This window comes from Biomphalaria glabrata, chromosome 1 (assembly GCF_947242115.1).
Source record: "Biomphalaria glabrata chromosome 1, xgBioGlab47.1, whole genome shotgun sequence".
NCBI lineage: Eukaryota > Metazoa > Mollusca > Gastropoda > Planorbidae > Biomphalaria > Biomphalaria glabrata.
In genome coordinates this window covers 3,996,095-4,017,982 of record NC_074711.1, presented here as the reverse complement: position 1 = coordinate 4,017,982, position 21,888 = coordinate 3,996,095, and the positions used below count along the sequence as shown (strand labels likewise).

At 38.1% G+C, this 21,888-nt stretch overlaps 2 protein-coding genes across 2 annotated transcripts in view; one reads left to right on the top strand and one right to left on the bottom strand.

Moving 5' to 3' along the window:
• Positions 1–1,107: 1,107 nt before the first annotated feature.
• Positions 1,108–10,694, bottom strand: LOC106079992 (uncharacterized). The gene is made up of 7 exons (XM_056011893.1): positions 10,547–10,694; positions 10,121–10,255; positions 7,499–7,635; positions 6,518–6,648; positions 5,268–5,412; positions 3,570–3,685; positions 1,108–1,224 (listed from the first exon to the last, which is right to left on the bottom strand). The coding sequence occupies exons 2-7, from the start codon at positions 10,185–10,187 to the stop codon at positions 1,158–1,160; spliced, it is 663 nt and encodes a 220-aa protein (XP_055867868.1). The 5' UTR covers positions 10,188–10,255; positions 10,547–10,694; the 3' UTR covers positions 1,108–1,157.
• Positions 10,695–20,205: 9,511 nt separating this feature from the next.
• The window catches only part of LOC106080003 (tubulin beta-4A chain-like), a 28,451-nt gene continuing 26,768 nt past the window's right edge, over positions 20,206–21,888 (top strand). The window contains exon 1 of the mRNA XM_013241282.2: positions 20,206–20,458. Coding sequence (XP_013096736.2) covers positions 20,402–20,458 — 57 coding nt within the window. The 5' untranslated portion in view covers positions 20,206–20,401. The remainder of the gene's footprint in view (positions 20,459–21,888) is intronic.

The following is a 21,888-nucleotide window of genomic DNA, read 5'->3' as shown; positions in this document are numbered from 1 at the left end:
AATAAAGTTGAAAGAATTTACTAGATATGTACTTGTGAAATTTCATTTTTGGATTATGTGGAGGAAAATAATAGTGTGACATCGGTCTCAAATGTGTGTCCCGCAGCATTTGTGAGAGCTCTTCAACTGTCTCTCTCCGAGGCAATCTGCTGCCAGCTACTTTCCTCTATGCCAGTGAGGGCAAAATGGCGCCTGAGTTGATCTTTATAGCGCTTACGGATGACAGTTCTGTTACGCCGTCTTCCTTTAAGGTCGCCAAAGAAGATCGCATTTACTTTGGCACGAGGTCGTCTTCCATGCAGGATAGGTGTCGAAAGCAACTGCAACTGTCGAATAGTAAGTAGTGCTTCTATAGTGTCCACACCGGCACCCAGCAGAACAGAGTTATGTAATGTAGTCTTGCAAGCGTATGCTCATTATGGAGCGTAGACATATTAATGGAAAGCTTTGGAGGAGCCTAAAATGCCTTCGACAGAACACCCAGGTTTCAGATCCATACAAAAGTGTGGTGAGCACAAGTACTTTATTAACTCTTTCTCTCCGTAATTAGTTTCCATGATCCGACAGAGTTATTCATTTTACTCTCTGTAGCTCACTCCCCCGTTATGATTAAACTTCAGTCACTTTGTAATCAGAAAATATTTTGTGTTTTTTTTTGGTTTAGAAATAAATGTGAATTCATGCTCTTTTTATATAACACAAATTTATGTTTATAAACTAAAAAATAATTTAAAGTGGTTAAATCAATGATGGTATCGTCAATTAGGAGAGAAAGAGTTAACATTCATTTTTGTTGCTAGGTGAAGAAACCAAGGTTATTAAGGGAACATGTGGAGAAAATATGGCTAAACCTAGATAAAGCCTGAGGAGGACTCGAACCACGGACCTTCGAGTCGGCTCCATCACCTAGCAGCGACCAGGTAACAGCTTAACAGTATTTTTACCTGGCCTCAGCATCGCTGCCCAGGATCACGTGATTAAGCGCCCCTACCAGAGACCCCCCCCCCTCCCCCTCACTTTTCATAACGAACAATTCTATATTTAGGGTCTGGTAAGGGGCGCGTAATCATGCACATCTAGCTTTAAAATAAAAGATAACAAAAATCATTTGTTGAGAAAGTACAAGGGAAACTTTATTCACTGCAATGTTTAGGTGTCTACAGGTGATAAAGACAGGGAGTCTCAAAGTGGGCACCAGCAGTCATGGCAGGCACAAGGGGATAACTGGAAAAGAAAACAAGAAGAAGATAAAATTTCTTTAAAAAACCAACAACAATCAAACAATATAATTATCAATTTTTAAATAATTATTTGTATGATTTTTTTTACATTATTTTTGTATTTAATTGATTCTTGTGTTGTCAGGCAAAAGAAATAATTGTGCAAAATTTCAGCTTGATCCGAGATTGGGTGTGGGAGAAATAACATGTTGAAATTTTTTACCAGAAAGAAAAAAGTGAGTTTATATGAGCTTTAACAAAAATGTTTGCAACCTCTGATGACAATTTAGTTCGAAACTTTTCATGGTCGTGAAACTAAGATTTACGAACGATTTGCATAATTGGTATGGTTTTATTGCGATTAAGTGGAGAAAGAGGCATTTGGAATGGGAGTCTGTGTGAAAAAAAAAAAGATGTGTGTGCAGGTCCAGGGCCGGCTTTAGGTAATTGGAGGCCTAGGTGGAGTAAAAATTCGGTGGCACCAAATGAAATATAAAATCGATGCAAACCGAACATATACAATTAAGACTGTAAAAAAAACGCAGTTAATTAAAAACCTACCTGTATGGCTTAGAGCTAGTGGATATAGAGCGATAGAGCTCTGCTATGTTTGAGATTTGATAGAGACTTAGAGCTAGACTGGTAGACATAGAGCCATAAAGCTCTTATACGGTTGAGATTTGAAATAGACTTAGAGCTAGGCTAGAGCCATAGAGCTCAGTTAGTTTACTTAGAGTCATAGAGCTTATTTAGTTTACGATTTGATATAAGATTCTTAATTTTTTTTTTTTTTGAGTCCTTTGCTAGGCCCTCATCAATCGGAGGCCCTATGCAGCTGCTTATTATGCCTATGCCTAAGGCCTGCCCTGGGGTGTCTTTAGTTGATAACGGTGGTTTTGATTCAGTTGGTGTGACTCCCACTCTCTCTCCCCCACTCCCTTGAACGAAGGTCTGGTCACGACCAGTGTGACACTAGCACGAAATATTAACCGCATGACAGCCGATCCGACCTTTATTCCCTCCGTACATAAAGGCCTAATATACAGCAATGTTCTAATAGACTTCTTCTTTTCGATCTAATCTAGTCTTTGTCATTTCTTGAATTCATCCATTTAGGTTCTACAAAATATGAGGGTTTTTTCTCGTCTCATAGACATCAAGCTAAATCATGTCTTAGTGCTATAGATTCTCAGGCATTCGGAATTTCTTAATATATCTCAAAGTGATTTCTTCTTTATGTTTCGATTTCACCATATTTTGAGGCTCGCAAATCTCTGGTGAAAGGTTTCTCTCTCTATCTAATCTTATAAATACAGACCCATTCTCTGATAACACTCTTATCTTCTGAGAATGAACATTCTTATTTTAAAATAAAGTATACTAGCCTTTTTGTTTTCATATAAGTACGATATTTTAAAAACTATTTACTATTAATAGTGTTATAAACTTGGTGGTGGCACCGAGAATGTATAGTTGAAGAAGAGGAAGATCCAGACAAGACGGAGAGACCAGTACAAGACTTGATACGGCGGAACGGTGTTATCGGAGAGATATTTGTTATCGCAGAGCTATTTGTACTGTTCTACGTGCCGCCAATTGTACAGTATTGGCTGTTATTTATGGACATTAAACCTTTTCGTTATTTTGGAGACCTGACTTGTCAAGTTCTTTAAGTTGGTGGTGTATGGTGCAGTTTGCAGAGAGCCTGGATAGTGAGATTCGTAACAATAGTAAACACCAATAGGGGAAGCTAGACTATATGTTGTATGAAAAGAATGTTCAATCTAAGCCAGTGATGCCCAAAATACGGCCCGCGGACCAGATCCGGCCCGCGACGTGCTTCTGTCCAGCCCGCCGAAACGTCGGCACAAAAGATTGAAAATTCCCCCTCACCCCACCAAAAAAAAAATTTTTATAATGTATCTTTACCTACGTTAGGTCCCTCACTTTTTCTAATGGATTACTACCAAGACATTTAACATTTGTGCTTTCATGAAATAGGACTAGAATCTATTAGGAAAAGTGAACAGATCTTCACTTTTTGTAGCTTGTTTGTTTTATGAATAATGTCTGGCTGTTTTTAAAAAACAAGAATAACAAAATATAAACAGAACTTTCGCCATTTTTTTGAAGTGTAAAGAGAAAACTCAGATATCCGAATAATTGAATGTAAGTACTAGATCCTCGGGTTTGAAATAAAAACAGTTTCATGTCAATTTCATTAATTTTTTGTATCTTTTCCGCCATGTGGCCCGCGACACTAGTGTTGGAAATTAAAATGGCCCGCAGATAGTTAGGTTGGGCATCACTGATCTAAGCCAAGCAGGGTGCCAGGTCCGCAATACTTGCCTGTATTTCTTGAAGTTGATGAATGGAAGCTTTGGTTGGTTTCGTATGAATTCGGCATTACAGACGTGATAGCTCACGGAGTAACAGGTGAGGGTCACGCCAAATTTGGGCACTTCCTTTGGGATTTAAGAATATACAAGTTCATGGCTTTAATATTTTAATCTATAACACACATGTAGCAATAGGTTGGTGACTGTTGATTAACATTATGGCATTATTATTAGAAAGCGCCAAATACACATGTGACAAAATGTTTATTCTAAGTATTTAGCAGCGTTGTCAAGTGTTAAATGATATTCGAATTATTCACTCGGTTAACTTTTTGACGAAATGTACGCTCCGTAACAAATTATTAAACAAAATATTAATATATTTATGATATAGAAATATTTAAAACAGCACACTTCGATACATTAGCTAGAAAATTCCTCAGTAGAAACTGATACAGGGACTGAGGAATTTTCTGGTGATTTGGCAGGTCTGCAGCAGAACCGCTCTCTGACAGGCAACGAGAATATCCTTAGGAATGTTAAGGGTGTATTCCTGCAAGAGTTTTTGCCTATTATCATTATTAGAAAATACGATAAACATGCATACGTCACAGGGACTCTCGAGTACGCTATTCTGCCTCAACGTGGCACTCGAATGGAAACGATCACAAAAGGAAGTGGTTAGGCGAAATGAAGAGCAAAACAAAAGTCCTGTGGGAGTGTCCAAGGGAATGCGAGAGCTTTCCCATTGCTCAAAGCGGAGTTGAAAGAGAGCTTCCACGCCCCTGTCGATAATCCATGCGCCGTTCCTCAAGGGACCGTTACACTAATGGTGAGTCCTGCACGGTTAGCTTGGTTAAACATAGGACAATGGTGGGGGTTCCCGGTATGCTCGGCCTTCGGCCATGTATTCTAGTCCATGCGCCCGGAGTGCCAGATACATCGGAAATAGCGATGTCTTACATAGACATTGACTTGGATCTTTTCCAGTCAGAACGGTTTTGTTCAAGCAGGCTTACATGCCTAGAGTTTGAAGCGCCTTCGGCTCATCTCTTTTGACAATCACACGATACAGGGACTACAATGAATTTTGTTTTTCTTTAACGAAACTCGACCGTGGCAGTGCCAGAGAATGAATACTCGTTTATTTCTAACATACTATAGGATACATATATATATATATATATATTTTTGCAAATTGCATAAAGTAGTCAGGTGTCACTCTAGGTTTAGTTTATTCTCAACATAGGATGGCTGCCTGGTCGTGCGGTTTGCGCGCTGGACTGTCGTTCGGATTTGTCGAGGGTTCAAACCCTGCCTGCTCCCATCCCCCTTCGTCCTGCGGGAGGTTTGGACTAGGAAGTAAACTATCTTCAACTCTGAAGGAACATCCGAAACATGTAAAAACATACAAAAACAAACATTGAGTAACGAAATACCTGGTAGCTATTTTCCAAAGATTTGCGGTGCAAGTTAATCAACCAAGAATGGAAATACCTGGGCCCGAGTTCGGATCCCAACCAGATCTGAGCTGTGTTTGCTGAACGCCTAAAGGAAACCTTCTCTCAGATACCCCCTCCCCACCCCACCCGCATAAGAAAGTGAACCATATCAAACTGGGTGTGCTGGACCATGAAAGATGTGCTAAATACAAACAATAGTTATATGAAACAAATACAAATGTATAAGCAGCCAAGTAAAGAAATACCTTAAAGTAATTATCAGGGCAATTAGGTATAGTGCCCACGAAGACATTCTGGTCAGCAGCATAGAACAGGACATCACAATCTGGGGGGTGAGACAAGTCCTGGAATTCAATTTCGTTGAAGTCTGCATTCTCCAGCTCTTTAGGGCTGCAATGAAAGAAGGACAGGTGTCCAAAGTTTGAGTTAAAATACATATTCCTGGGTTTCAACCAAGAGTTTAAACTATTCTTAAGCCTAGTATTTGTATTATTATTATATGATTTAACTATTATGAATTACGGCGACACTGAAACTACAGTAGCTACTGTGACTACTGAAACTACTGTAACTACGGTCTATCATTTAAAAAATTGTCTGCTTATCATGAATTTTTGTATGTTATTAGTCACTCCTTATAAATATGTTTGTAAAATGTTTTACTTATTTCGGATGTTCCTTCAGAGTTGAAGATAATTACTTCCTAGTCCAAACCTTCCGCAGGACGACGGGGGATGGGAGCGGGCAGGATTTGAACCCTGGACCATCGATAAGTCCGAATAATAGTCCAGCGCGCAAACCGCACGACCAGGCAGCCATCCAGAATATGTCAGGGGGAGGTATGGCGAGAATGAATGTTAGTTTGATATTTTGGTATGATTGTTATATCCCCTTGTTATGAATGCAAAGTGTTGCACGTGGTGTGAACTGAGTGATTAAGTCTTCGTTGAATGTGCGAGAGAGTGTGTTAAGTTAGTGAGGTCTTGTTCCCGGTCCAGGAAGGTTGGTTAGTCGCTTTCTGGACTGGTGTTTTATGTATTAAATATTTATTGAAGTTGATTCATTGCTTGTGCTCTATTGGATATTATTAAAGTATTAAAGTATCATTGTTATTTCATGGAAAGTATTATTGTTATTCATGGAGTCAAAGCTTATTAATAATAATTAATTGTAATAGAGTAATCAAGTAAACCCCTAAGAAGCCATGACAAGCCAAGCATATAAATTGAACCCTGACAGGATATTACTTGTTGCGCTCGCACTCAGTGACCCCCTTTGAGCGACGCCACTGAACTCGGCGTAATGTATTCAACTCCATATCCGGACCAAGACTATTCGCTATAGAAGGCTTGAATACTTATCTCCAACGTCACAACCTGTTGTACAGAACTTTGACGTGGTAACGAGCTATTGGTCTAATCTGCCCACAGGTTGTGACGTTGCAGGTCAGTGTTCAGGCCTTCCGTGACGATTGGCCTCGGCTAGACGCACTTACTGATAAGTCTTGTGTCCCAAGAGATTCAACTGCTGCACGTGGATGACGCCATTGTGATCTTCATCGACGATCCAAAGCTTTTGGTTGACAATCTTCCCGTCAGAGGTGGTCTCGTAGTAAAATGTTAATTTCTGGAAATAAACAAATACCTTGTAGCGTATGAGGCAGACAGACAGACACACACACACAGGCACTCACACACACTTGATATTTATAATATTTCGTTTGTTCAGACAATGATTAATTGGGCAAAGTTTCAGACAATGATTAATTGGGCAAAGTTTCAGACAATGCTTAATTGGGCAAAGTTTCAGACAATGCTTAATTGGGCAAAGTTTCGGACAATGATTAACTGGGCAAAGTTTCAGACAATGATTAATTGGGCAAAGTTTCGGACAATGATTAATTGGGCAAAGTTTCAGACAATGATTAATTGGGCAAAGTTTCAGACAATGCTTAATTGGGCAAAGTTTCAGACAATGCTTAATTGGGCAAAGTTTCGGACAATGATTAACTGGGCAAAGTTTCTGACAATGATTAATTGGGCAAAGCTTCGGACAATGATTAATTGGGCAAAGTTTCTGACAATGATTAATTGGGCAAAGTTTCAGACAATGATTAATTGGGCAAAGTTTCGGACAATGATTAATTGGGCAAAGTTTCGGACAATGATTAATTGTGCAAAGTTTCAGACAATGATTAATTAGGCAAAGTTTCAGACAATGCTTAATCGGGCAAAGTTTCAGACAATGATTAATTGGGCAAAGTTTCAGACAATGATTAATTGGGCAAAGTTTCAGACAATGATTAATTGGGCAAAGTTTCAACTTGATCCGAAGAGGTGAAGCGGGAGAGAGATGACGTGTACACATTTGTACCAGACACACAGAGACTGAGTCGATGTAAGATTGTACACAAATGTGGAAAGGTGTCAGGCGAAACCAATACAGTTTGATAACAAACGAGCTCATTGACACTTACATCTGGAAACGCCTCGAGGCAGACGGGTTTCCACAAGTGAGACGACTCGCCGTGGTCAGACTCTCCATTGTACACGTCATGACGGACAAAGTAGCCGCTGAGTACGGTCAAGAAGCGATAGAGATTTTTGGAAGGTTCTGTAAAAAAAAAAAAACACAAAAAAAAACACACACAAAAAAAATAAATATATAAAATGGCAAGCATTAGCAGATGTTTTTATTTTCGTAGAAATTTACACGCGATGGTTCATGGTAATGGACGATCTTGATCTTATGTGATTATTATTACATTATTTCTTATCATTTATTTTATCTTACAAATCTCAAGGGTTCCCTCAAAGGAGAGGATCTACACGTGTCATTGTGTTATTCTAATCGTGCATGTTAATTAGAGACTTGCGCTCTGCTTTGTCATTGGTTTACTTGACTGATTCAGGCAACCCATACCACGCTCTAATGGCAATAGTGCAAGTTTGTCTAAGCACGTATAGATTGGGAATTTTGGTTCGCGCTATTAAAATACTGTTCTATGCTTTTCATTAGGGTTTATTTAACATATTTATTTTCGTGATTTAATTCTTATGAATTTATTTTCATACTGAAGAAGGTTTCAGTGTGTCTCTACTTTATACTTAAAAATCAACGTTTTTGAAAAGGTTAGGTACTTTATGGATATCCTGGAATGGTTCTTACATTAACGCAGTGGAATGGAAGGTGTTGCGAGGTTTCCGTCGACTACCACAGGGGAGATAAATAGTGATTCATTCATATTATTCTGCATGTTCGAAATCTGTTCGCTCGGAGAAAACAAAAGATCGTCTCCCTTGGGTTTCAGTGCGTCACTGATTTACTCCCCCCCCCCCCCCCCCTTTCCCAAATCGCGACAGTAGGCCTATAACAACAGGGTGCGTCCAAAAATGTATACACACTTTGAACTATCATAGACAATTTATTTCCCGTTCTACAATGCTAAATTTCTGGATATAGAAAGCTTAATGTCCATTTGGAAAAATAAATCCGACCAAATTATGCCGCCCACCTTCTCCTGAACCCATTCACAAAATTCTAACCTTGGATCTGGATCGTCGTCACTTAGCTATTGCACTAGCCTTGGAATGTACACACGAGACTTACCTTGCCTCAGAATGGGTAGCAGACTACTAACACTTACATCACTCTCATGTTCTTAGCGACGCGCTTGTTGTTCTTAGCAACCTTCTTGTTGTTCTTAGCAACGCGCTTGTTGTTCTTAGCAACGCGCCTGTTGTTCTTAGCAACCTTCTTGTTGTTCTTAGCAACGCGCTTGTTGTTCTTAGCAACCTTCTTGTTGTTCTTAGCAACGCGCTTGTTGTTCTTAGCAACCTTCTTGTTGTTCTTAGCAACGCGCTTGTTGTTCTTAGCAACCTTCTTGTTGTTCTTAGCAACGCGCTTGTTGTTCTTAGCAACCTTCTTGTTGTTCTTAGCAACGCGCTTGTTGTTCTTAGCAACGCGCCTGTTGTTCTTAGCAACCTTCTTGTTGTTCTTAGCAACGCGCTTGTTGTTCTTAGCAACGCGCTTGTTGTTCTTAGCAACCTTCTTGTTGTTCTTAGCAACGCGCTTGTTGTTCTTAGCAACGCGCCTGTTGTTCTTAGCAACCTTCTTGTTGTTCTTAGCAACGCGCTTGTTGTTCATAGCAACGCGGTTGTTGTTCTTAGCAACGCGCTTGTTGTTCTTAGCAACGCGCTTGTTGTTCTTAGCAACCTTCTTGTTGTTCTTAGCAACGCGCTTGTTGTTCTTAGCAACCTTCTTGTTGTTCTTAGCAACGCGCTTGTTGTTCTTAGCAACGCGCCTGTTGTTCTTAGCAACGTGCCTGTTGTTCTTAGCAACGTGCTTTTTGTTCTTAGCAACGTGCCTGTTGTTCTTATCAACGCGCTTGTTGTTCTTAGCAACCTGCCTGTTGTTCTTAGCAACCTGCCTGTTGTTCTTAGCAACGTGCTTGTTGTTCTTAGCTTGTTGTTACTAGTAACAGCCCTGTTGTTTTAGCAACAGGACAGCTTAATAATTGAAGATTAATTCGTCGCAACCAACATATTCAGCTAGTATTTTGACTCAATTAAACATAGCCAATGGACATATAAATTAAACAATGAAGTTACGATTTTAAATAACATAAAAACCAATAAAGCAAATAGATTTTCTCCACACTTTTTCAACCTTTTCTCTACAAAGCAGTGCTACCATAGACATAAATAAATATAGACTGGCCGAAGGAAGTAACTTCATGTAACTTGAAAACATGTATATCTATTGTATTCGGATTTCCGAAGTCTGAAAAATTGCATGATCTTCATTCTTAGAGATTAAACAAAACTACACTGCCTCCTTATTTACAATATATATAGGTGTGTGGCTGACATAGATATGAATACTTAACTTTTATACTGCTCATAAATGCTGTATAATAAAGTACACAAAATTGCAAGTCACAAATTTTCGTTTCATAAAACTCTTTAATCGGCCAGTCTATATTTATTTATGTCTATGAGTGCTACATTAAAAAAAACTTAGAATTAGGAAGGAACTCTTCTTTCAAATAATACACATTCCGACTATTTTCAACAAAAAAGATAATTAGCATACGTACTTGGAGCGCCTGCTGATACCACGGAAACAGTCAGAACTGAACACACCAGAAATGATGTCAACTTCATTTTCCTATGCAATACTGTACGCAGAATTGAGTGTACGGCCTTACAGTGGGCAGATTTGCGTACAGGCCCTAGAGATGTTAAATTAATATAGATTATACATAATTACTTTTTTTTAATAATTTGACTTGTAACTATCTATAATTAGATATAAGATCAATACACCGGGGATAAATGAATTTTAGTTAATTTTTTTATATGAATTTTATATATAAATTTTTATAAATGATTGTATTTTTTTTATTATTTAGAGAAAGAAGCGATAATGAGTTTTTGTACTGGCTTTTATAATAAAGATCAAATCAATCAACCACTCTAGGCTATAGTGTATTTATTATTTATTAATTTTAAAAACACTTTACCTCTGTCGATTTGAATCAGAAATAGTCTTATGACCTGAAAGTTGTGGCTCAATGAAGTCTACAGTATAGTCAATCTGACTTTTTAGCAGTATTTATACACGCCCACACTCTCTCACGCAAACTCATTCGCGCAGAGACACACACACACACTCATTCACTCACATCAATTCACACACACACTAATTCACATACACACCTGCACTCAAACTTTCAATGGAAAAACATTCACTTATTGCTGTGTTCGGTCTTAGCGTTTGTCTATCCGATAATCAGAGGTGTACCCAGAGCGGTCCCAGGGCGAGTTGTACCCAGTGTATTATTAGGTGCCCTGTGTAACGAATTGATGTCTAGAAATATGACACTTGGAATTTAAGGACGATGGATATTGTGGAGATGGTGTTATGGAGATGAAAGCAAAGAGTGCTGTCTTGTAATGACCACTCTGATAAACCAACATCAAATAACATTATCTATCTAATTTCTATAAATCAAATAAGAACATAAAACTAAAATGTTATTTAACCTTGGTTAGGCCAATAATAGAATATGCATCCTCCGTTTGGGACCCCTCAACTCAAGAAAACATTAAGAAACTGGAACAGACACAAAATAGAGCAGTGAGATTCATAACAAACGAATATTCACATTTGACTAGAGTAACGACTTTAGTAAAATCACTAAATTTAGAAAGCCTTCAGGACAGAAGACTCAAAAGTAAAGTAGCAATTATACATAAAACACTGAACCATAATCTTCAAATACAAAAACAGAATTTAATAAAATACTCTGAAAGACACAAAGATAAAGGCACATTCCTCGTTCCATATGCAAGGACAAATTTGTACAAATACTCCTTCTTCCCTAGTGCTATTAGAGCATGGAATGGGTTGCCTGAACTAGCCAGGAAAACCAGTGACTTGGCAGAGTTTAAGTCATTGGTTAATATGCATGACTAAATGCATGACGCGTAGGACGTAATCATCTTCTTTTTTGAAGTAACGTCTGTATTATATAAGATAAGATCTCTTCAAGACACTACTCTACGGTTTCATTATCGCATTTAGAGACACCAAATTGTTTGAAAACATACGAAGCTTAAGGTTCATGTGTATATATGTGAATATAGGTTAGTGTTTCTACGTCGACTGACGTCATCTTTATCCCCACTTTCGGTCAGGGTGTTCCAAGGTCGTCTATCGTCATCGAGAAGTACATAGAAGTCGAATTCATAAAGCGCTGGTTGTGAGTGTGTATGCGTTTCGTGTGTGAATGTTGTTCGCATTTGTTCTACATTGTTATTGTTACAGTAGTTACGCTGACGTGGTCAATTGTAGTCAAACTGAATTTCCATTATCATATATTATCTTATCTAGTGTGGTATGATCTCCAGGAGTAAATGAGGTTAAGTTTCTTCATGAGAGTTGAGATTCAGAAATGGTCTTGAGTAGTGTGTGCCAAACTGGTGAGGAAATCAGTAATTTGACTTCATCTCTTAGCACAGGATTCTAGGAGTTGTCTTTTAGCGGTCCCCGTAAGGGGAAAAAGCCGCTATTAGGTTTGTGCAAAATGTCCGTCTGTCCGTCTGTCTGTTTGTCACACTCAGATCTCGAAAACTAGAAGAGATATGAAAAATATTATTTCATCATTAAATGCGGCTTGAAAAGTTTAGGTGCAACGGCTACTTTTGGTTTTCTAAAAGCAAACCGTTTAATTTATAAAATTAATTATGCAAGCGATTTTTTCAGAAAAATACACCAATTCTAAAACAATTAGGTAAATGTAAGGGAGGCAATGTTACAATATGCTAACAAAGATGGACAATTTTTGTGTATTTTCAGTATCACTATGTCAAATATATTGATAAAATGTACAAGAAATGTTTACAACAAATATAAATAATAGTTAAAGGTGTTTTTTCCAGTCAACTAGCTGCTAAAATTAAAAGAAAACATTTCTGTTTGTTTATAAAGGCTAATAATGCATTTTGTATGTAAATATCACGCACATTTTTTAAAATGGTCTTTTTATGCAGCGACTTTCGTGCAGTAGCGTAACGTCGCAACATGAACAGGTGCTAAACCAATTCCTTAAACTTTTTTAAAAAATCAGATTTTATTTATTTTTTGGTTTAGTGCCCCCATCCAAATAAAAGAAGATTATTTTTGTGCGTTTTGTCTGTTGGTCGGTCTGTCCGTCACGATTAGATTAAGAAATAACACTAGAGGCTATTGTAAATCTGATTTAACCTTTAATTTTTCATTCAGAAATATTGCAATAGTTTTAAGTATCTATAATAGATTGTTCCGGATGTTTTGTGAAATACAAATCAATGCCAATGAATATTTGTTTGCTCTTCTAACTTATATTAGATTTTATTTCCATGCTTATACGTTGCAAGAAACACATGATCTTTAATATATTGTTCCGGTTTTTAATGTAAATAGCAATATAAATGCTAAATTAAAATATCTATACTGATTTATATTTCATTAACTATAAAGTTGTTCCGGATATTGTTTTATAAAAAATAAATTATGTCAAATGATTGTTTGAAATCGCATTATTGACTAATATTACACTTATATTCTTTGACACAACGTCACTATAGTTTATTTATCAATATCAATTGTTCCGAATTTTTAATTTAAAACAACTTTATGTCAAATAATTTTTTTTTCAAAAATATCGACAATAGGTTATTTAGGATTTTAAAATAAGAAAGTAATTAACTAGAAACGACTATTGAAAATCAATTTTTAGACTTATTTTACAGTTAATTTTCTTGTCGAAATATAATAAAAGTTGTTTAATCGGTAAATAATGTTCCGGATTTTGTTTCGAAAAAGAAATCGAACTACATTACCTTAATTTTCTTACAAATCGTCGCCAAAAATGATCCGAATTTTATATGAAAAATCTAATAACGCTAATAAATGTTTGAAATCCCTCTTGTAATAAATAAAACAAATAATTGGTTGTTCCGGATTTTTTATGAAAAATAGTTTAACATTTAACTTTCTAGCTAAAACGTTAGAAAATCTAATTATTGTTAATATTATGCTCCGATTTTTAAGGAAAACAACTTCCTAACACCAAAGTATGGTTTGAAGAAACCTCCATAAGGCTATGGTACATGTAATTTTCATAACAGACCATCCCACAAATTTAATTAACGGCATTTGATTAATCTGGAATTATTATTTTCTCTCACTATAAATATATAAACATCCGGAACAATCTATTATAGAAACTTAAAACTAATGCGATGTTTCGGAAGGGAAATTAAATTTTAATCAGATTTTCAATAGCTTTTAGTCTTTTTTTTTCTCGCTATTAACATAACGGACAGACAGACTGACAGACAAAACAAAAAAAAAAGCGTCTTTAATCCGTTTATATATATATATATATATATATATATATATATATATATATATATATATATATATATATATATATATATATTAAGTCTAACTAGCCCATCAAATAAAATGCTAAAAGAACAAACTCGGTGCACCAATGTCTATGATCCCTCGAGAAGCTGCTCGTAAAGATGACATTTTTTAGTCTAACTAGGACGTGTGACGTAATGGAATTTTTTTCCTTTGACGTCATATAGAGTTAATTCTTTAAATGAAATGTTAAAAGAACTCACTCGGTGCACCAATGTCTATGATCCCTCGAGAAGCTGCTCGTAAAGATGACATTTTTTAGTCTAACTAGGACGTGTGACGTAATGGAATTTTTTTCTTTTGACGTCATATGGAGTTAATTCTTTAAATGAAATGCTAAAAGATCTCACTCGGTGCACCAATGTCTATGAACCCTCAACAAGCTGCTCGTATAGATGATATTTTTTAGTCTAACTAGGCCGTGTGACGTGGTGGATTTTTTTCCTTTGACGTCATATTGAATGAGTTCTTTTAATGCTAAAACAACTCAGTATGGTAGTGTTTATTAAACCTCGTAATGTTACTCGCATTTTAAAAAGACATAATAGCTAGATTTAGATCTAATCTAGATTTTTTACACTAGATCTAGATTTTTTTTTACACTAGAGCTAGATTTTTTACACTAGATCTAGATTTTTTTCTTACACTAGAGCTAGATTTTTAAAACTAGATTTAGATTTTAAGTTCTAATTAAAATCATTATAGAATCTAGATTTAAAATTTCTTGGTCTAGTTTGGAATGTTTGTTGTTTTACATGTTTCGGATGTTCCTTCAGAGTTGTAGTCCAAACCTCCCGTAGGACGACGGGGGATGGGAGCGGGCAGGGTTTGAACCTGGGACCATCGATGAATCCAAACGACAGTAAAGCGCGCAAACCGCACTACCAGACAGCCATGATTTAGACTAGATCAAGATCTATAATTTTAATTTCTAGTCTTAAAGTGTAGATTTTTATTTCTAAAGTCTAGATTGTCAATATGTCAATATTCCAATGTTATAAAATACTAAAACTAATCTACTATTTTAATATTTCATATTGCAATTTGTATATTAATTGATTATCTAGTGTTTTTTTTATATAAATCTTATCTAAATTACATCTATATTATCCCAAATATATATTTTAGATCTAGATCTAGTAGATATAGATATTGAGAGTGCTAAATTAGTAGTTTAATTTATGTAGATTTACATCCTCATTCTAGTTCCATTTAGGCCTAAATGAAAATGCTCAATACCAAAAGATCATCTAAAATCGCTCTTCTGACATATTGTACATATCCGGTAGTTGTCATTCCGTAATGTGTAGGTATATTATCAATAGTAGGCTATTAGTTTGTAACCAGTTTGTCATTAGATTAAGAGCAATGCCTGGTCGTGCGGTTAGCGCACAGGACTGATTATCTCTATGGTCTCGGTTTCATACCCTGCTCGATGCCATCCTCAGTCGACCAGGGATCCGTCTCCCACGGGGGCCGCCTCTGAGTTTGTGTGGCAACACAAACTCTCTTTGTAATTTTGTTTTGTTTTTTTTTTTTGCTTTTATCTCTTTTTTCTCTACAATTTCCTTTCGATTTCTATTAGGTCACATGTTTAACTGTTTAAATAATAATTGTGATTTCAGTGTCTCGTTTTTGATTCACTCAAGTATGTTCCACTAGTTCGACTTCTATAGGACTTATGGTCTTATGGTGTTCGTTAACATGTTAGTGTGTTAAGTGTGTTAAGAGAATTGAAACTTACAGAAGCACTGTTTACGGGTATAAGCGAATCCATTGTTTCGGAATAAGTGACTAGAAATACATAGTTAAATATGTAAGGATCTTTTATAAAAGGTAAAGCGAGGTCAATCACGTTTACAAGACTTACATTTAATGTGGCCCACTCAGCAGCAACGCCGGCCCACCGCACATTTGCCCGGTTTCCCGTATAGCCCCTAGTTACAGTTAACTGACTTAGAAGAGGGCACAGCTTGGGCTCACTTACAAAGGCAGCGGTATAAACAGACTAAAAGAAAATCTACTGCCGAGGACAGACGCAGACGGCGAAAGGAGAATCTAAATCGACCACTGGTGGACAATGGTTATGTCAGTTCTGCGTGTGGCAAAATATGTGGGTCACAGCTTGGGCGCGTACACACGTGAAGTACTGCACTCCTCATTAATCTTCGGATTCGAGGGGACAAGCCTTATTGTTTTACTTATAGTTAGAGATATGCTATATCTATAATACTAAAACCTAGTTCTACAAATGTTAACATAGGAATTTGTATTTGTACATATATGGTCCATAGTCAGTATGTTAAGCCGGAGTCAGTTTGTTAGGCCGTAGTCTGTATGTTGGGCCGTTGTCATTATGTTGGGTTGTACTCATTATGTTTGGTCGTAGTCATTATGTTGGGCCGTAATCTGTATGTTGGGCCGTTGTCTGTATTTTTTTGCCATAGTCTGTATACTGGGCCGTTGTCAGTATGTTGGGCCGTAATCTGTATGTTGGGCCGTTGTCTATATGTTGGGAAATAATCTGTATACTGGGCCGTTGTCAGTATGTTGGGCCGTAATCTGTATGTTGGGCCGTTGTCTATATGTTGGGAAATAATCTGTATACTGGGCCGTGTCAGTATGTTGGGCCGTAATCTGTATACTGGGCCGTTGTCTATATGTTGGGCAATAGTCTGTATACTGGTCCGTTGTCAGTATGTTGGGCCGTAATCTGTATACTGGGCCGTTGTCAGTATGTTGGGCCGTAATCTGTATACTGGGCCGTTGTCTATATGTTGGGCAATAGGCTGTATACTGGGCCGTTGTCAGTATGTTGGGCCGTAGTCTGTTTACTGAGTCGGAGGAAGGACATAGCAAATAAAAAAAAAAAAAAGCGCGTGCTTTCCACTTTAATATTGCTCTGAGATCTGGGTGCTATATAAGAGGTATCAAAGACTCATCTTTCACTTCATAATGGGTATACATTGGTAAGACTACCTTTCAAATAGTGCTACTCTTCTGGAAGCCGGTATGGACAGTATAGAAGCACTAATCATTCGACAGCTGCGCTTTGTTTGATGACACCTATCCCGCATAGGCGATGACAGCATGTCAAAGGCGATCTTCTTTGGCGATCTTAACCCTTTCTCTCCGAAGTTATTTCCCACATTCTGGTGGAATCAACGTTGGTATCGTCAGTTAGGAGAGAAAGAGTTAAAGGAGGAAGGGGTAGCAAAAGTGCCCCAGGAAGCGATATAAAGATAAACTCGGGCGCTATTTTGCAATGAAAGTAGCTTATTAGAAGATTTGTAGTTTCCCTTGAAAGTATTTGGGCGTCTCCCTTCTAGTTATTTGACAAGGTTAAAATGTATACATCAATAATAACGTCCAAACGCCTTGCATATATAACTTATCGAAGAGTAGAGCCGCCCATGTAGAACCGCCCATGTAGAGGCTACCCGAGTGCAAAATAGCCGGGTCACGCGATTAGAGCATACGACATGATTACAAATGATAGACGCCCAGAAAACTTGTGAACTTTCAATATGGATTCACATAATTTATTGCTGTGGCTTGGAAATTTTTTCTTCACATTTTTTTTTTCAATGTATCGACGAAACGTCGACAACAGAATTAATTTTTCATACATTATCATCACAGGTGCATGCAATAACAGCTGTCATCTTATATCTTCAGGATATCATTGTGTTTTTTTAACTTACATCATTACACCACAGAAGAGGCTTTCATAATACAACTGTTTTTTAAACAGTACCTCATAGAAAAGGTCTTCAGAATGCCTATGTCTACAATAGATGCGTTATTGACTTCCGTCTCGATAGTCCGAGGCTCGAACCCTGCCCTGAGGGAGGTTTGGGCTAGGATGTAGTAATCTATTCATACCGAAGGGAAAAAAATATATGACTTTTATATAGCGCTACTTTCATGCTTATTGCATGCTCAGAGCGCTTTGGTCCAATCTCAGTTGTGGACCAGTGTGTGTGTGTGTGTGGGGAAGGGGAGGGAGTATCTTGGAGAGGGTTTTTCCGTGCTGCCTTCACGAGTTCAGTAAAAACACAACTCTGCCCTAGTCGGGAGTCGAAACTCGAGCCCCCTTAATTAGTAGCCAAGACAAGCCAAGTTCAAGCGTACTTAGCCTCTCGACCACGCTTCCTATTTCAGAGGAACATGACAATCCAAAACATGTAAAATGACAGTACCGAACAATGTGGAAACATGTATACATCTTGTGTGATGGGTTTCATAAGCATACTTTTCAAACATGAATATTGAGTTTCAACAATAGTCAGGACCAATATCGTCTGCCTTTGATGTCAACTTTCGGCAGCAAGTTGAACGTGAGCAAAGCAGGTTTTTACACGATTACCGGAGTGTCAATAGATTGCTGAGCATTAAAAATAGGAATAAACTTTATAGAATCCTAAATGCTGCTGGCAAAATCATTGGCAAAAAACAAACCACATTTGGGCAGTTGTTTGAGACAAAAATCTATAAAAAAGCTAACAAGATCCTCGAAATAAAGAATCACCCTTTGTGTCAGGATTTTGTGATTTTACCATCACAAAAGAGATACAAGACACCGATAGCAAAGACAAACAGACACAAACACTCTTTTGTTCCCCTGGCAATCAAATCATTAAATAAAAACAATCTGGTATAAACTTTGTCACATGTAAATTATGAGTGAGTCTGGTGTGAATGTACACTTTGGTTTCTTACAGTTATAATGTTTTTTGTTTGGTGTAATGCACAAATTGTAAGACAAATTTCCTTACGGATAATAAAGATAATTATTATTATGTTAGAAATGAACGAGTAGTCATTCTCTGGCGCTGCCAGGGTCGAGTTTCGCTAAAGAGAAACAAAATTCATCGTAGTCCCTTTAACAGTTTCCACTGAGGAATTTTCTGGTGATGTGGCAGGTCTGCAGCAGTACCGCCCTCTGACAGGCAACGAAGATGTTCCTAGGAATGTTAAGGGCATTGAAGGTGTCTGTGAGGTCAGTTGTTATTATTATTATTAAATGTCAATATCAATGTTCAGATTGCTTAGAAATAGATGTTTGAACGTCTGTGTGTGTGTGTGCTGCCTCTGTGTATTTGTAAGAAAGACTATCAGCAATGCACCACCGCCCCTCTTGTCACCAGGCCTAGCCTCGCTTCTGATTGTATGATCTCTGTGCGCCCATTAATTCTACCACTCAGGATCAAACCCAAAACCTAAGCCTGAACCCTGTAACCTGAACCCTGTAACCTGAACCCTGTAGCCTGAACCCTGTAGCATGAACCATGTAGCCTGAACCATGTAGCCTGAATCCTGTCGCCTGAACCCTGTCGTCTGAACCCTGTAGCCTGAACCCTGTAGCCTGAACCCTGTAGCCTGAACCCTGTCGCTAAACCCTGTCACCTGAACCTTGTCGCCTGAACCCTGTCGCCTGAACCTTGTAGCCTGACCCCTGTAGCCTGAACCCTGTAGCCTGAACCCTGTAGCCTGAGCCCTGTTGCCTGAACCACTATAGTTAACGCTGACGCAATGCATCCGTTATTTTTTTTTAGTTACCGCCGATTCAGTAGACGTTGGAAAATCGAACAATCTAGATCAATAAGTCACACTATCGGATGGTTTAATTACTGTCACTTTATGAGATGGTAGACATTAATATCAATAGGTTAATGGGAAAATTAATTGGCGGTACACGGAACCGTCGCATTGTTAACTGCATAAACATTTCAGTTTAACATGACACTTTCAAGGATTCTCAAATCTATCTATCTATCTATCTATCTATCTATCTATCTATCTATCTATCTATCTATCTATCTATCTATCTATCTATCTATCTATCTATCTATCTATCGATCTATCTCAGGTGAGGTGGGGGAGATAGTACAATGTAAGACAGATAGAGAAAGAGAGAGAGAGAGAGAGCGAGAAAAGATAGAGAAAGACAAAGTAATATGAAAGAGAGAGAGAGAGAGATGAAGCTTGACTAAAAGATACAATTAATGAAAGAGAGAAAAAGACAGGGCGTAAAAAGAATAAGACAAAAAGAGAAAGAGAGACAAATTTAAAAATAGGAAATTACGGAATAATTCCAATGTATATAAGAATCTCTAAACATTTGCGCATTGTTTAAACAAACTATTGTTTTAAAACTGATGCACTCACTAAATGTTTACTTATGCTAACCGGAACTTCCGGTTTTGTTGCTAAACAAACATCCTAGCTCAATATGGAAGAATGACAATTGCTTGATATACCAGGGGAACAGGGGAGGGAAACAAATTCTGAATGCCACAGTTGCCTTTATCTTCCCAACGTCACAGGCAGCGAACAAGGTTATTGTCCTTGTTTTTAAAACATTTTTTTTTACTAAAGATAGTCACCCTTGTCTCCAGTCATGCGAGAGATTGTCCACATCCAGCTGGGCGCCTGCGGAAATCATATAGGTGAAAAGGTTGGTACTGATACTTTATTATTATTATTATGGCTTTTATATAGCGCTACATTCATGCTTGTAGCATGCTCAGAGCGCTTTGGTCTAATCTCAGTTGTGGACCAGTGGGGGGGGGGAGGGGGTATCTAGGAGAAGGTTTCTCCGTGCTGCCTTTAGGCGCTCAGTAAACACAACACTGCCCGAGTCGGGTGTCAAACCTCGAGCCCCTTTCATAGGTAGCCAAGCCCAGCTAAGTTCTAGCGCACTTAGCCTCTCGACCACGCTTCACCTTTTGGTTTAGGTACACTTCCCACCAATCTCTGCGTGACCAAATAATATGCCCCAAAGTAAAGCCCAACACATTGAGGACTCATTCACTTCTCTTATTCATGGTGAACCAGTTCATAATGTTTTCATCCCATCCTCTGTCCGTTGACGTTCGTCGTCGAGATGTTGTGACTGTATCGCGTAACCAAAAACACCCTCCATTTTCCCGGGCAGCAGCTGTTCATAGCAGGATATCAAGAGAGAGGCCGGTCCATTCTTTACGGTTGTTCATCCAGCTTTTCTTTGGACGACCCTTTTTTTAGGGCTTCGTTCCTCCACTGCACCTTGAAGGATGACTTTTGACAGTGAGTCATGTTTTACAAAATGACCAAACCAGGTCAGCTTTGGTCTCTCCACAGTATTGAGGACCTCTTCCTTTTTGTTAGCCAGACTTGTAAAAGTACAAACTGACCTCTTCCTTTTTGTCAGCCAGACTTGTAAAAGTACAAACTGACCTCTTCCTTTTTGTCAGCCAGACTTGTAAAAGTACAAACTGACCTCTTCCTTTTTGTCAGCCAGACTTGTAAAAGTACAAACTGACCTCTTCCTTTTTGTCAGCCAGACTTGTAAAAGTACAAACTGACCTCTTCCTTTTTGTCAGCCAAAGTACTAGCTCGTTTGTTTTCTTGTCCTGGTATCTGATACCCAGCATTTTTTCTGTAGCATCTACTCTCCAAGGCTTTCAGTCTCAGCGTTCACTGTTCAACTTTCACAGCCATATGGAGTACAGACTTAGACTTAGGTTCTCCCGCGCCGTTCGGCGCATTGGGCGGCAAGCTGTCTCCATAAAGATCTGTCATTGGCAATGTCTGAAGCCTCCTCCTACCTGGTGTCCACTGTTATGAGGTCCTCCATGAAGGTGTGACACCAAGTTATACGAGGACGTCCCTGTTTGCACTTTCCTCGTATTGGCTTCCATGTTATCGCAACTCTTGGTGTGCGTAATTCATTTAGTCGTAGAACATGTCCCGCAAACCTCATGCGACGCTCTGTCACAGCCTCACTAAGTGTTCGACTCCCAGTTCGGCATAGGATTTCCTTGTTTGAGACCCGATCTGTGTAACTGACTCCCAGGAGTAAAGAGATAACTAGTAAAAAAATGTAGTAAACGATCTACACAGGCT

Coding starts and splice junctions, on each gene's coding strand:
- LOC106079992 (XM_056011893.1), bottom strand. CDS start 10,187: ATGAAGTTGACATCATTTCTGGTGTGTTCAGTTCTGACTGTTTCCGTG. Junction 6,649..7,498: donor GCCTCGAGGCGTTTCCAGAT/GTAAGTGTCAAT, acceptor GTTTATTTCCAG/AAATTAACATTTTACTACGA. Junction 5,413..6,517: donor TTGGGACACAAGACTTATCA/GTAAGTGCGTCT, acceptor CTTTCATTGCAG/CCCTAAAGAGCTGGAGAATG.